This window comes from Erinaceus europaeus, chromosome 8, assembly GCF_950295315.1.
Source record: "Erinaceus europaeus chromosome 8, mEriEur2.1, whole genome shotgun sequence".
Taxonomy (NCBI): domain Eukaryota; kingdom Metazoa; phylum Chordata; class Mammalia; order Eulipotyphla; family Erinaceidae; genus Erinaceus; species Erinaceus europaeus.
This window is the reverse complement of record NC_080169.1, coordinates 122,129,207-122,145,473: the sequence shown is the minus strand read 5'-3', so window position 1 is coordinate 122,145,473 and position 16,267 is coordinate 122,129,207. Positions and strand designations below refer to the sequence as shown.

At 43.9% G+C, this 16,267-nt stretch overlaps 1 protein-coding gene across 2 annotated transcripts; it reads left to right on the top strand.

Annotated features, from left to right (window-relative positions):
- The first annotated feature begins 5,438 nt into the window (after window positions 1-5,438).
- Window positions 5,439-12,668, top strand: LOC103125064 (GTPase IMAP family member 4-like). 2 transcript variants are annotated; one of them, XM_016193751.2, is made up of 3 exons: window positions 5,439-5,569; window positions 8,499-8,552; window positions 10,467-12,668. In XM_016193751.2, exons 2-3 carry the CDS (start codon window positions 8,513-8,515, stop codon window positions 11,396-11,398), a joined length of 972 nt encoding a protein of 323 aa, XP_016049237.1. In that variant the 5' UTR covers window positions 5,439-5,569; window positions 8,499-8,512; the 3' UTR covers window positions 11,399-12,668. The 2 variants fall into 2 exon arrangements, with proteins under 2 accessions (XP_016049237.1, XP_007535895.1); XM_007535833.3 differs by having other exon boundaries at window positions 5,439-5,587.
- Window positions 12,669-16,267: the final 3,599 nt, after the last annotated feature.

The window sequence follows — 16,267 nt, the reverse complement described above, 5'->3', positions numbered from 1 at the left end:
CAGCGGGCTAAGCGCAGGTGGCGCAAAGCACAAGGACCGGCATAAAGATCCCGGTTCGAACCCCGGCTCCCCACCTGCAGGGGAGTCGCTTCACAGGCGGTGAAGCAGGTCTGCAGGTGTCTGTCTTTTTCTCCTCCTCTCTGTCTTCCCCTCCTCTCTCCATTTCTCTCTGTCCTATCCAACAACGACAACAACAATAATAACTACAACAATAAAACAATAAGGGCAACAAAAGGGAATAAATAAATAAAATAGATATAAAAAATATATATATATATATCCAACAACAACGACAACAACAATAATAACTACAACAATAAAACAACAAGGGCAACAAAAGGGAATAAATAAAATAAAAAACATTAAAAAAATTTAAAAAAAATGAAGATGGAGGTCAGGCAGTAGTGCAGCAGGTTAAGTAGACATGGTGCAAAGCACAAGGACCGGCTTAAGGATCCCTGTTCAAGCCCCCCCGCCCCGGCTCCCCACCTGCAGGGGAGTCACTTCACAGGCAATGAAGCAGGTCTGCAGGTGTCTGTCTTTCTCTCCTCTCCTCTGTCTTTTCCTCCTCTCTCCATTTCTCTCTTTCCTATCGAACAACAATGACAACAACAATAGTAACAACAACAACGATAAACAACAAGGGCAACAAAAGGGAAAAAATGGCCTCCAGGAGCAGTGGATTAGTCAAAGTGCAGGCACTGAGCCCCAGTGATAATCCTGGAGGCAAAAAAAAATTTAGATGGAGACAGAGATGTAAAGAAGAAGAGTAGGAGGGGAAAGATAGATAGATAGATAGATAGATAGATAGATAGATGATACAGATAGATAATACAGATAGATGATAGTTTGATAGATGATATACAGGGATAGATGATAGATAGATTATAGACAGACAGACAGACAGATAAATAGATAGATAGATAGATAGATAGATAGATAGATAGATAGATAGATAATATATTAGGAATAGAGAGAAAGAGAGCTTGATTGTATAACCTAAGCTTCCTTCAGTGCAGTGGGGGCTGGGCTTGAACCTGGGTTACATACATGGCAAAGCAGCTCGCTAACCAAGGAAGTCATTTCACCACCCCATGAGTGAGTTTCTCACTCAGACATGCCTAATTAATCTCTAAGTAACCACAGCAATTTGACTAAATGAAAAAGAAGAAGGTGGTGGAGAATAGCTAGAGGAAGAAGGAGAGGAAGAAGAAAGTATTAGATTATTTCACACACATGGGGCACTTGGGAAGCAAAAGAATGAGGCAGGTGGGATTGAATAGGTGTAAACCATGTGCTTAATGCAAGTGCCTGCACTCACTAGCTGAAGGCTTTGTGAGGGGCTAACACCCTCTCATGTAGGGAAGGGCTCTTGCTTAAACTTGGCTTTCTTACTTAGATTTGCACAGTGGCAGAGTGTAGTCATAGTCATTATTGGCTGTTAGAAAAAGGTGAAGTGCTTTTCTCTCTAGTTATTGAAGCATTGATGCATCAAGAACACAGGACGGCTGATGAAAATAGAATGTACTGTTTCCATACAAATGAGACAGAGCCCGAGAAGAATCTACATTCCAGACCAGGTCCCGGGCCTGGGCCTTGCTGATGCTATAGGAGCCAGACTAGCTCATGGGAGTGACTGAGTGTGGGCAAATGCTTGGTATTTGGAAAAGGAAATAGGAAAGTAGTGAGTAGCCCAAAGTCATCACTTAGAAATAGCAGGGGACCTGCCCTCACTGCAGAGCCACCATGGTGGGGACTCCCCACTCTCTGAAGGGAGGTTGGTCAGCCTGCTCTGCCCCTCGAGGAAGACGGGTCCTGACATGAGAGCAGCCTAGAATGTTCCAGCTGTGACCATGGACTGTGAGCTCAGACTGACAGGGACTCAGAGGACACACGGGCTCCTGTGTTCAATGTGAACAGACGTGGGCCCTCGGTCAGATCGATGAGTAAACCATTTTATTTATAGGTTTTCTTCAAGTTTGAGAGCTACTCTTTGCCCTAATCCAGATTTATAGCTCTCTTCTCAACCCAGACACCATCTTCCCAGACAATGTTCTTGGTCCACCTCCATGTTAACTATCGAGCTAAAACAAAAATCATCAAGTTCATACCTAAAATAGAATTTTTAGTTTCTTACCACCTCAAAGTCCCTATCCTCACCTGCTTTATTCACACTTTTTGGTTCTGTTCATTAAGACTTTTATCCTACTATATATCTAATTGCTTTTCAGACGCAAAGTTTGCAGATGCTATCATGATTTCATCCTGACTTCCCTGGGCAGATGCCCTCACCCATGTGTCCTGGAGCCTCCCCTCCCCAGAGCCCTGCCCCACTAGGGAAAGAAAGAGATAGGCTGAGGGTGTGGGTCCACCTGCCAACACCATGTCCAGCAGAGAAGCAATGACAGAAGCCGGAACTTCCATCTTCTGCACCCCAAGAAGAATTGTGGTCCATACTCCCAGAGGGGGAGAAATGTTAGGGGAAGATGACCAAGGGCTCTAAACTCCAATTCCATCAGGATCCAGAGAGAGAAGAGGGGGAAAGGAAAGACATTTAGATGAGTGGCTGAGCAAGTTGTGGTCTATATACACAATGGAATACTACTCAGCTGTAAAAAATGGTGACCTCACCGTTTTCAGCCGATCTTGGATGGACCTTGAAAAAATCATGTTGAGTGAAATAAATCAGAAACAGAAGGATGAATATGGGATGATCTCACTCTCAGGCCGAAGTTGAAAAACAAGATTAGAAAAGAAAACACAAGTCGAACCTGAAATGGAATTGGAGTATTACACCAAAGTAAAAGACTCTGGGGTGGGTGGGTGTGTGGGGAGAATACAGGTCCATGAAAAATGATGAATGAAATAGTGGGGGTTGTATTGCTAAATGGGAATCTGGGGAATGTTATGCATGTAAAAAAAAAAAAAAAGAAGTAGAAACGCAAAGCAGAAATTGACTGAGTTTGGAGTATGGCACCAAAGTAAGAAAGCAGAAGTATACTAGAGTTTGCAGTGAGTACCTCCCTAATACTTCCTCTCCACTTTTCCAAGCTTTGGGTCCATGATTGCTCAACAATTTGTTTGGCTTTGTATGTTAACTCTCTTTTCAGTCACCAGGTTCCAGGTGTCATCAGGATGCCGGCCAGACTTCCCTGGATTGAAGACACCACCAATGTGTCCTGGAGCTCAGCTTCCCCAGAGACCCATCCTACTAGGGAAAGAGAGAGGCAGACTGGGAGTATGGACCGACCAGTCAACGCCCATGTTCAGCGAGGAAGCAATTACAGAAGCCAGACCTTCTACCTTCTGCAACCCTCAATGACCCTGGGTCCATGCTCCCAGAGGGATAGAGAATGGGAAAGCTATCGGGGGAGGGGGTGGGATATGGAGATTGGGCGGTGGGAATTGTGTGGAGTTGTACCCCTCCTACCCTATGGTTTTGTTAATTAATCCTTTCTTAAATAAAAAAAAATAATAATAAAAAAAAAAGGAAAGACATTTAGAAGTAGTAACAGCTGTAGGTGTGACTCAGAAAGGAAGAGAAGGCAGAACCATAGGGAAAATGGGAAAAAATATATGAATGGGCACACAGAACTCTGGTGCTGGAGATGGTGTGGAATTTTACTATGTCATCTTGTAATTTTATTGTGCTGCAAACCAATATTAAATCAGTAAAATAAAAGAAAATAAAGAAATGGCATGTCACTTGTTTCAAGCCCTTCTTTTCTAAACATGTCAGATCCCTCTACACACACACACACACACACACACACACACACACACACACCCAGGAATATGGTCAGACATCATACTTAGCTTTCTGAACAAGATCTGGGCCATTTAATATGAACATTTTTTGATTCATCACTGAAAGAATACAAATAGCAAGCTATGGAAGCAAAAGGCTTTAATTTGAGAGCTGGGTGATGGCGCACATATGCTAGTCACAAGGACAGTCAGGTGTGCACAGAAGCTAGTCACAAGGACCTGTGCAAGGACCCTTGTTTGAGCCCTCATTCCAGACCTGCAGGGGGAGAAATTTCACTAATGATGAAAGCAGGTCTGCAAGTGTCTTTTTTTTTTTTTTTTTTTTTTTTGCCTCCAGGGTTATTACTGGGGCTCGGTGCCTGCACTACAAATCCACTGCTCATGGAGGCCATTTTGTTGTTCTTGTTGTTTTATCATTGTTGTTACTGTTATTGTTGTTCTTATTGCTGTCATTGTTGTTGGATAGGACAAAGAGAAATGGAGAGAGGAGGGGAAGACAGAGAGGGAGAGAAAAAGACAGACACCTGCAGACCTGCTTCACTGCCTGTGAATTGACCCCCCCGCCCCGGCAGGTGGGCACCAGGGGCTGGAACCTGGATCCTTAAGCCAATTTTTGTACTTTGCTCCATGTGCGCTTAACCTGCTGCACTACCACCTGGCTTCCTATAGGTCTCTCTCGCTCTCCCCACCCCTCTCAATTTCTCTCTGCCCAGTCCAATTAAATGAAGGAAAAATAGGCTGTCAGGAACAGTGCATTGTAGTGCTCCAAGACCCAGTGGTAACATTAGAGGCAAACACACAAACAAAAAAAAGCTTTAAATTTGCAAAAGTGGATACATGGTGTTTTGTTTTGTTTCACTTTTTTTTTTTTTTTTTGCTTCTAGGGTTATTGCTGAGGCTCAGAGCCTGTACCTTAAATCCACTGCTCCTGGAGGCCATTCCCTCCCCCTTTTATTGCCCTTGTTGTGGTTATTGTTGTTGATGTCATTTTTGTTGTTGGCTAGAACAGAGAGAAATGGAGAGAGGAGAGGAAGACAGAGAGGGGGAGAGAAAGACAGACACCCGCAGACCTGCTTCACCGCCTGTGAAGCAACTCCCCTGCAGGGGGGGAGCCGGGGTTCGAACCGGGATCCTTACACCAGTTCTTGTGCTTTGCGCCACATGCGCTTAACCCACTGTGCTACCGCCCGACTCCCTTGTTTTACTTTTAATTAAATGTGTAGTAATCATTCCTGTAAGTTTATAATCTTGTAAAGGATAACCACCATACTTTTCACAGTCTTTTTTCTTTTTCTTTTTCTTTTCTTTTCTTTTTTTTAACTAAATGAGTTAATGGAAGAACTGATACTGAGTTATCTCATTCATAGGTGGAAATTGAAAAAAGGGAAAAGCTTGATAGGAAAAACATTAGGTGAAGCTTGGACTGGGTGTGGTGTATTGCACCAAAGCAAAGGACTCTGGAGAAGGAGGGAGAGGAAGAGAGATGTGGGGATGTTGGGGTCTTGGTGTCTGATGCGGGGGGACTTAGGCTGGAGGAGTGAGTGTCTCTCTCCTGCACAGCTAGACACCTGTCAGGGGGAGCTGGGGTAGTGCCTGTGTGTCCCAGACTGTGCCGTCAATGCTTCTGTCTCTTTAAAGACACACACACACACTTCCTCCCCTGCCCCACCCAATCTGAGTTTCCTGGCTCGAAGGTTTCAGAGTTTGCTGCCAAGGTTTTCTTACAGTTTGAGAGAACACAACTAATTCATCCTGTACTTTGAACAAAATCAAGAGGATTCATCAACTCATCAGCACAACAGTGAGTCTGGCTGGGAACGTATGTTGACAGAATGCGAGGGACAGTGGGCACCACGGAGCCTGCAGGGGTACAACACTGAGGCTCAGGGGGACCTGGTACTGTGCTCACAGGAAGGGGCAGACAGAGGCTGGTGAGGGACCAGCTTCATCTGCTGATATCTAACTGGACTGATGAGTGAGGGGGAGCCCGGGGGAGAAGAGGAAGGGGGGCTCTAAGGTGATGTCCACTGCTTTATGTTTACCAGACAGAGAAATTCCTGCTTAGGTGTTTATTATTTCATCCTTTTGATGACTGTTGGGTTCTGTAAGTTGCTATGTATGTTTCTAGTTCCTTCGGCTGTAATATGAGATTGTTTACTCGAGACCCCCCTTCCTTGTTCATTGGTGCCTTTCTTTCTGTGTTATTTTTTAGTAGAGATTTGATAACGATTAACAAGACTGTAAGATAACAGGGGGACAATTTTACACAGTTTCCACCACCATTGTTCCGTGTCCCATACCCTCCATTGGAAGCTTCCCTGTTCTTTATCCCTCTGGGAGCAGGGACCCAAATTCTTTATGGGGAGCAGAAGGTGGGAGTTCTGGCTTCTGTCATTGCTTCTCCGCTGGACATGGGTGTTGGCAGATGGATCCTCACTCCCAGCCTGTCTCTGTCTTTCCCTAGTGGGGCAGGGCTCTGGGGAGGGGAGGCTCCAGGACACATTGGTGAGGTCGACTGCCCAGGGAAGGCAAGAATGCTTTATAGTAGCATCTGCAATTTGGTGGCTGAAAGACAGTAAGACATAAAGCAGAACAAATTGTTTAGTCAGCAGGAACCCAAAGGTAGAAATAAAGCAAATGAAACTAGGCGTCTTCATGTGGGAAAAAACTAGGAAGTCGGGAGTCTAGAGGTAGTGTAGCGAGTGAAGCGCACGTAGTGCAAAGGGCAAGGACCCGCATAAGGATCCTGGTTCGAACCCCTGGCTCCCCACCTGCAGGGGAGTCACTTCACAGGCGGTGAAGCAGGTCTGCAGGTGTCTGTCTTTCTCTCCCCCTCTCTGTCTTCCCCTCCTCTCTCCATTTCTCTCTGTCCTATCCAACAATGATGACATCAACAACAACAAAACAACAAGGGCAACAAAAGGGAAAATAAATAAAAATAAAAATAATTTTAAAAAAATTTTAAAAAGAAGCTAGAAAGTCTTTTTTTTTTTTTTTTTTTTTTTATCCAGAGCACTGTTCAGCACTGGCTTATCGTGGTACAAGAGATTTAACCTGGGACTTTGGAGCCTCCGGCATGAGAGTCTGTTTGCATAACCATTATGCTATCTACCCTCCGCCCAGGAAGTCTGTTTTAAGTATGTTCCAAGGAGGCCATGACTTCAGTCAGTTTTGCCTAAGCCCAAGCTGGATCAGGGCAGAAAATAGCTCCCAGACAGGAGGAAAGTACATAAATACCATTAACTGTAAGCCCCACTGATCTGACCCAGGGCCCGTGTCTGTTCACACTGGAGCCTGTGTGACCTGAGTCCCTGTCAGTCTGAGCTCGCAGTCCATGGGCACTGCTCCTTCTGGTGACTGTGGAGTCTGTATGTTGCTACATTTTCACTTCCTTTTGCTGTCATGTCATATTGTTTCTTCAAGACCTTCCTTCCTTGTCTGTTGTTGCCTGTATTGATACCATCTTCCTTCTTAATATTTCTCTCACTGCATCCCACAGGATCTGGTAATTAGCCTCTTCATCTTCATTCTTTTCCGGATAATATTTTATGTCTTCCCTGGACAAGGTGTTAGTCAAAAACATGCTGTTCATTCTACACAATTTTTAGGTTTTCCATTTTCTGTTATTTGGTTGATTTCTAGCTACTCATCCTCACAGCCTGCAAAGATGCTTTTCGTGGTGTCCACATCTGCATATTAAGGCCCTCTCTCTGTGTTGCAACATAGCCAAAACCCTTGAGTCTCTGTATTCAGTGCTGGTGAGAGAGCTCACAGGGATAGTGTGTTGCTTTGTTTTGTGTGAGGCCTGGGTTCGAGACTGGCATCCCAAGGTCTGTTTCATGCTCTGCCTCCCTGTTTCTGTCTTAGAACACTGGGGGGGGGGGGGTCACTTCACAAGTGGTGAAGCAGATCTTCAGGTATGTATGTTTCTCTCCCCCTCCTAAATCAACTTTTCTCTGTCCTAGCCAATAAAATGGAAAAACATTCCTGGTCAGGATCAGCATTAAAGGGTGCAGGAGGGGAACTGGAGAGGTGCATCTTGATCATGCCAAAAGCTCTCCTGCCGGAGGCTCTGAGGTCCCAGGTTCAATACCCAGCAATATCATCAAGCAGAGCTGAGCAGGATTTTACTCTGTCTGTATATTTCTCTCTGTATCTCTCATTTAAAAAAGAAAGAATTAAAGGGGCCAGGCAGTGGTGCACCTGATTAAGCACACGCATTACAATGTACAAGGACCTGGGTTCAAGCCCTATCTGCAGTGGGGGTTCAAGCCCCCAGCTCCCCACCTGCAGGGCAGTCGCTCCACAGGGTGTGAAGCGGTCTGCATGTGTCTGTCTTTCTCTCCCCCTCTGTCTTCCCCTCCTCTCTCCATTTCTTTTTGTCTTATCCAATAGCAATGACATCATTAACAACAATCATAATTACCTACAACAGCAATTAAAAAAAACAAGGGCAACAAAAGGGAAAAATATTTTTAAAACATAAAGTTTAAAAAAAGAGAAAAAAATTGAAGATAACAGCTGCTTGGAATGGTGGATTTTGGTGCAGTTACCAAGGCCCTAGAGGGAAGAAAAAAACAGATGTTGAGGTGAACTCTTAGGACGCGGTGAGAGGAAGTCACAGAGAAGGTGGTGGATAACAGAAACTGCTAGCTCCATGAGGTGGATTATTTTCTGCATTTAACATCCCATTTCCTGACCCTGAAATACCTATCTTCCTTTATTTGCAGAAACTGAAACTACAATGACAGCCCTATTCCACAGTGAGCAAGGGAGTGGCCAAGGTGAGAAGGTGCTGGGGGCTCCCCAGATGCGTCAGAGGGAGAAGAGCCAGTGGGAGGAAGGGGCTCCTCTTTCCAAACAGTCTCCCTCAGAGTAAGGGCAAAGCATGCCTGATACTTCCTCGTTCTCTCTTCTTGATCCTGCTCTTACATTTCAGTGAACCTCTATACTTTCTCCTCCTCCTGGATCCTTCCTTAAAAGCCACTGGCTACCACTTGGAGAAATCTTGAGAGCACCAAGGTAGAGGGAATAAAATCACAAGAAAGACTAGTAGGACATTATTCTTAAGATGAAAGACACAGAAGGCATGGAGCCAGAGACTTTGCTGTTCAGTTAGAGAGGAATAAGGTTGATTATTACTAGGCTTTCATTTGACGATTTGGGAGAAGTGGAGATCATAATGACACAGAGCAAAATTGAATTGACACTAATGTCTACAAGGGGCCAGGTGGTGGTGTGCCTGGTTAAGCACATACATTACACTGCACAAGGACCTGGGTTCAAGCCCCCAGTCCCCACCTGCAGGGGAGAAGCTTCACAAGTGGTGAAGCAGGGCTACAGGTGTCTCTCTGTCTCTTTTCCCCCACTATCGATTTCTCTCTGTCTCTATCTAATAATTAACTAATTAATCAAAAACAGTATCTATAACATTGAGCACATGAGAAGGTAAGTGTTCATTAATTATTCCAAGCACAGAGAGATGTCTGCACTACAGGATTCCCCAGACGTGAAGCAGTCTGACTTAAGAATGTGCAGGATGGAGATATATCCTAAGGAACCCAACACATCCATCCTCAAAGATCTGTGTGCACCTATGTTCTTAGCAGCACAATTTGTAACAGCTAAAACCTGGAAGCAACCCAGGTGTCCAACAACATATGAGTGGCTGAGCAAGTTGTGGTCTATCTACACAATTGATTACTACTCACCTATAAAAAATGGTGACTTCACCATTTTCAGCCGATCTTAGATGGAGCTTGAAAAATTCATATTAAGTGAAGTAAGTCAGAAACAGAAGGATGAGTATGAGATGATCTCACTCTCAGGCAGAAGTTGAAAAACAAGATCAGAAGAGAAAACTGAACTGGAATTGGCGTAATGCACCAAAGTAAAAGACTCTGGGGTGAGTGGGGGGAGGGGAGAATAAAAAAACGATCAGATTCTCAATGTGGGTGTCAGTCATCTGTCTTATTTTCTCTTTGATTATTTTGTTGAGTATTAATGGTTTACAGTATAGTTACCGACACGTGGGTACGATTTCTCACGTCTTCAGAATATCGGGTTGTTGAAAAAGTCGTGATGTTTTTTTTTACTTTTTATGTTTATGCAGGGTATATAGTTTTTATATTACTAGTACGTTAATAATTATTAACAACATTTTAAGATGACATAAGAATGATTCCATACAATGCCTACTACCAGAGTTTTGTGTCCCATCCCCTCCAATGGACACTTCCCTATTCTTTATCCTTCTGGGAGTCTGGACCAAAATTCTTTTTGGGGGGTGTAAAATCTGGGAGTTCTGTCTTCTGTAATTGCTTCTCTGCTGGAGATGGGTGTTGGCAGGTGGATCCATACCCCCAGCCTGTTTCTGTCTTTCCCTAGTGGGACAGGGAAGCAATTACAGAAGCCAGAACTCCCACCCTCTCCATCCCATAAAGAATTTAGGTCCATACTCCCAGGGAGATGAAGAATAGGGAAGCTTCCAATGGAGGGGATGGGACACAGAACTCTGGTGGTGGGAACTGTGTGGAATTGTACCCCTGTTATCTTACAGTCTTGTTCATCATTATTAAATCAATAATAAAAAATTTAAAAAAAAAAGAAAAAGAAAAAGGAGTCTCCACAGAGGAAGCATAGGTGATTCCATGTGCTGTTTTTTGCTTGGTTATTTTGTTTTTTTGCCCCATGTCCAGGTTTTGAAAGCATAGACCCCAGAGACTCACAGTTGAGACTTGTCCTGGTGGGCAAGACAGGAGCAGGGAAAAGTGCAACGGGGAACAGCATCCTGGGACAGAAGGTGTTCCAGTCTGGCATTGCAGCAAAGTCCATCACCCAGGTCTGTGAGAAAGGCACCAGCTCCTGGAACGGGAGAGAAGTGGTGGTGGTGGACACGCCGGGCATTTTTGACACTGAGGTCTCAGATGCAGAGACCAGCAGGGAGATTGCCCGCTGCCTTGTCCTGACCTCCCCAGGGCCTCACGCTCTGCTCCTGGTGGTCCCGCTGGGCCGCTACACCCAGGAAGAGCACAGGGCCACCGAGAAGATGCTGGAATTGTTTGGGGACAGAGCCAGGAGATACATGATCCTCTTGTTCACCCGGAAAGATGACTTGGAAGGTGTGGAGTTCCAGGACTATTTAAAGAGGGCTCCAAAAGGAATCAAGCAGCTAATGGGCAAAGTGGGGGGTCGCTGGTGTTTGTTCAACAATCGGGCCACTGGGAGTGAGCAGGAGGCCCAGAGGGAGCAGCTGATGGCCCTGGTCCAGCGGGTGGTGATGGAGAATGGGGGAGGGTGCTACAGTAACGAGATGTATCGACGGGCTGAGGAGGAGATTCAGAGACAGACCCAGGAGAGACAAGAGCATTATAGGGCAGAGCTGGAGAGAGAGAAAAGACGGATCAGAGAGGAATACGAAACTGAATTGAGAAGTTTGAGGAATCAAGTAGATCAGCTCCAGAGACAGGCCAGCATGGAGAGGCAAATAGCAGAAAGGGAAGATTACTATGCCTTGAAGCAGAGCAATGCCAGAGATGAAGTCAGCAGCCAGTATCAAACCATTGAAACTATCTTGAAAGCGGTAATTCAAATCGCTATTTTTTTTTTGCCACTTCTATTTAAGGAATAAAAACTAAACTGAAGGGGGGGTGGGTGGTGACACACCTGGTTGAGTGCACATGTATAATGGGCAAGGACTCAGGTTCAAGCCCCCCGCCCCCTGGTTTCCACCTGCAGGAGGAAAGCTTCACGAGTGGTGAAGCAGGGCTGCAGGTGTCTCTCTGTCTCTTTCCTTCTGTATCCCCACCTTCCCCTTGATTTCAGGCTGTCTCTATCCATACAATGAATAAAAGGTAATAGAAATTAAAGAAAAAGGTTGATAGGGTAGTGTCTGCTATACCACAAAGCAGAAAGTACTCACAGATCATATTCTTTTCTGAGATACCAAAGAAATTAAATGCAGGACCCCAGAGAAGTTTATCCCATTTTTCCCTTTTGTCTCTTGTTAAAATAAATTATAAAAACTCTTTCTCTACAAAGCTAGAATATTGCTAAACTTCAGAGCCTATACCTCAGCTTTGCAAGGAGAGAATAAATTAATCTGAATTTTGCTCCTTTACCTGAATCCCTCATAAAAAAAACTCTACTTGTATTTCTGTTCTCTATTTGCATTTCTTTTCAAGTACAATTTGATTTTAAGCGCAGAAACTAGTTCTTGCTATGCCTTTGGTTTTGTTATCTAAAATGTTCTGTGTCACTCAGGGCTAGCTGTCAATGGGTTTCCCATTTGTTTCTAATGTAAGTATTTGTCCTGACTCACCTTTGTTGAAAGGTGAGCTATTACTCAAGCTCAGGATACACGGCCACCATCACACCTGTGATGTGAGGCATTTGGCCTCACTCTGCTCCTATAACACTCCCTTATTAAGCAGAATGATCTGATGAAGAAATCACTGCAGAGGGGCCGGCCGGGCAGTGGCTCAGCGAGTTAAGCACACATAGTACTAATTGCAAGGACCCAGGTTCAAGCTTCAGCTCCCTCCCTGCAGAGGGGACATTTCACAAGCAGTGAGGCAGGTCTGCAGGTGTCTCTCTGTCTCTCTTCCTCTCTGTCTCCCCCCTCCTCTTTCAATTTCTCTACTCCTATCCAATAAAATGGAAAAAAGTAGCCACCAGGAGTGGGAGGCTCTTAATGCTGGCACCAAGCCCTGGAGATAACCCTGAAGAGGAGGAGGGGACTGTGACTGTCTAAGTGTTATGCGATATTTTCTCAAAGATTGGTCTTCACCTTGATATTACTGTTTTATCTATTAAAAGTTATGGGAACTGTGTGGAATCATACCTATTATTTTACAATCTTGTTAACTGTTATTAAATGACCAATAAAACATAAAAAAAAAGTCTTGCTTTATGTCTTACCATCATCTAGCCACCAGCCAAGTTGTAGATGTTGCCATGATGCCATCCTGACCTCCCTGGGCAGACGCCCTCACCCATGTGTCCTGGAGCCTCACCTCCTCAGAGCCCTGCCCCACTAGGGACAGACAGAGACAGGCTAGGGGTGTGGGTCCACCTGCCAACACCCATGTCCAGTGGAGAAGCAATGACAGAAGCCAGACCTCCCACCTTCTGCTCCCCATAAAGACTTTGGGTCCCTGCTCCCAGAGGGATAAAGAACAGGGAAGCTTCTAATGGAGTGGATGGGACAGGGGACTCTGGTGGTGGGAACTGTGTGGAATTGTATCTCTGTTATATTACAATCTTGTTAGTTAGTCATTATTAAATCACCACTAAAAGTTAATAAAAAGATGAACTCCATGAGATAATTGTTTCTTGAAGATAAAAAATTGAAATTCACTAAAAAAAAAAAAGAGCACATCTGGAAAAATGAAACAGACATTGCATTTAGTTGTCAGAGATGAAGTGTAAGCTTTGATCCTTTATCACTTCACTGGAGGAAAAGATGGTCGACAAGACAGTTGCTGATGTGAGAGTAGCGTTTTTCTCATCTCCCCATGATAGACAGACTGCACCATCTCTGCAGCCACCCCAAGATCTCTTCACCAGCATGTCCTGGGAACCCAGTATCCTCCCCCTTCCCCTTCCCACCTCACATCCAGATGGTGAAGCAGGGCTGCAGGTGTCTCTCTCTTCCTTTATCCTTCACTGTCTCCTCTTCCCTCTGGATTTCTGTCTCTATTCAATTAACAATAGTAATTTAAAAATTAATAAATCATTAGAAATTTAGAAAACAATTTTTAAAAGGTATTATAATTCAAGGAGTTGTATAAAAAATCAGGGTTCTCCAACAGTGTTCTCCAACACTCAAATAGAAGAAATGGAACACACACACACTCACACACATTCACTCACACACACACACACACACACACACACACACACACACACACACACACACACACACCTCCACCACGTAATCTGGCAATTCCTCTGATAGAGATCTATTGATGGGAAATATTTTACATTTTTAATTTTGTTTGAAATGAAAACTCACGCATGTTGGGCATAACATTTTGCTAGAGGGTTTGAAGTATTGACTTCTATTTGGGGAGATGTGGATCTGTACCCTATTGTTGGTCTGCTTCTAAATTCTTCTAAGACCTCTTCTATTGCACTGCTTACACTGTGGTCTATTTACATAATCACTGTGTTACCTAGTAACCGCCCTGCCTGCAGGGCATTGGTTTAATCCCCACTGGTTTATGCTTTTTCCTTCTTCCCACCCCCTATCCTACGTACTTCCTCTTCCTGACACTTCCGCCTCAAGATATATATATGACAAGATTGTGATTAGAGCTAGCTAGATCTAACTGCATGAACTGTGTCCAGCTCAGCCATGAGTCCCTGGTTGTCTCTCTACCACCTGTGAAGCTAGCCCAGACTGACAAATGGTGCCCTGAACAGGGACTGGCACCCTGTGAAAACAATTCAATGGGAGCTGTGGATAGGTAATTATTACCACTGACGTTTTTATTTATCTTTGAATACTCTTATTTTTACATACTTTTTCATTTTTTTAGATTTTATTTATTCATTAATGAGAAGAATAGGAGAGAGAGAGAGAGAACCAGACATTACTCTGGTACTTGTGCTGCACAGGACCTCAGAAAGTCTAATGCTTTATCCACTATGCCACCTCCTAGACCATATTTTTACATCTTTATTTTCATTTGTTCTTAATTTCATTTTCTCATCTCTATGATTGAGTTTTACTTTATTATCCTTTTTTTTTTTTTGCCTCCAGGGTTATTGCTAGGGCTCAGTGCTGGCACTATGAATCCACTGCTCCTGGAGGCTGTTATTTTTTTACATTTTATTGGATAGGATAGAAAGAAATTTAGAGAGGAGGGGCAGGTAAAGAAGGAGAGAGAAAGAGAGACTCCTGCTGATCTGCTTCACTGCTCATGAAGTGTTCCCCCTGCAGGTGGGGAGTGGAGGCTCAAACCCAGATCCTTGTGCTGGTCCTTGTGCTTAGTACTGCATATGCTTAACCTGGTGTGTCACCAACAGGGCCCTATCATTGAGTCTTATTAATATGATTTTCATTTCAATACTTTTCAACTCCAGAATTTCCAGTTAGTAGTTTTAAAAGTAATATGTACTTATTGACATTTGATTTCAACATTTTTTTTTTTTTACTCACCATGTTTCCAGTCATTGAAACAGTTTTTATTGCCGGACTGTTTCTTCAGAAGTCTGTTATTTTCTTAAGGACATGTTTTCCCACCTTGTCAAGATTTAGTTAATTTCCCTGCCCTTCAGAAAACGTGAGTCCCAGGTGAGTTCCAGGGTTTTACTTTAGAAGAGCCAAAAAGGAATAAGATGATGCCATGATTCTTCTTTCACACTTTCTCCTGAAAGAAACAAGCACATATATCTTAAAAATAACATTGGCATCCATGTTTTTATAGAACTAGAATCTCTATCGCTAGATTCTCATTTTTTTATGCTTTCTTGGTAACAAAAAAACCCAGCTAGACTAGCCCAAAAAAAGTTGTACTGCCATCTCACAGAGTGGCATTGTATATATTTTATGTATTTGTAACATGGACACTCTACCAGGTACAACACCTGACTCCTCAAAGAAGGACTTTGGGCCCATGTTAACTCATCCAATTAAGACCAGGTCCCTCGAGGACTCAGGTTGATCATTTCTTTATTTTTTATTTCTTTTCATTATTTATTCCCTTGTGTTGCCTTGTTGTTATATTGTTGTAGTTATTATTGTTGTCCTCTTTGTTGGATAGGACAGAGAGAAATGGAGATGGGAGGGGAAGACAGAGAGGAGGAAAAAAAGATAGACACCTGCAGACCTGCTTCACTGCCTGTGAAGTGACTACCCTGCAGGTAGGGACCCGGGGTCCTGAACCGGGATCCTTATACCAGTCCTTGCACTTTGCACCACATGCGCTTACCCCGCTGCGCTACCACTGGACTCCCAGGGTTGATCCTTTATAAGGCATAAACCCTCTGGAAAAATGTCCTTCTCTATCCCTTCTGTCACTGGGAGGAAGGAGAGAAATTAAGAATCATCTACACTGGTTCAAGTCTGAAACATTCAGCTCACACACTGGAACTGAAGTTGTATTGTGCAAAAGTGTGGAACCAGAGTCAGCGGGTCTCTCTGAGTTTCACCACATTTCCTCTCAGCACTTCACAGCGTCAGTAAGCTGTCTTCCCTTCCTCCATGCATAGCCTTTGTGTGGTATAATAGGACAGCCATCATGCAGTAGGCACATTTAAAGTTTAAACTAATTCAGAGACATAATAGGAAAATCGCATTGATTCTACACTCACACTCATTGCACTTTGTGTGCTCATTAAGCCAAAGACCTGGCAGTCAAAGTTAGTGACTTCAGAAGCCTTGATCCTTTCTTTCAGACTTCTCTTTGTTCCAGGATAATCAGGTGGGCTGGTCTGTCCATGAAAAGTTGGGATAGCTCCTCCCCCACACTTCCTCTCTCCTCCTGGTATCCAA

What these genes read in the sequence shown, in the direction of transcription:
- LOC103125064 (XM_016193751.2), top strand. Translation starts at nt 8,513, where the DNA reads ATGACAGCCCTATTCCACAGTGAGCAAGGGAGTGGCCAAG. An exon ending in TGAGCAAGGGAGTGGCCAAG is followed by an intron (nt 8,553 to 10,466) that starts GTGAGAAGGTGC and finishes CCCCATGTCCAG; the next exon opens with GTTTTGAAAGCATAGACCCC.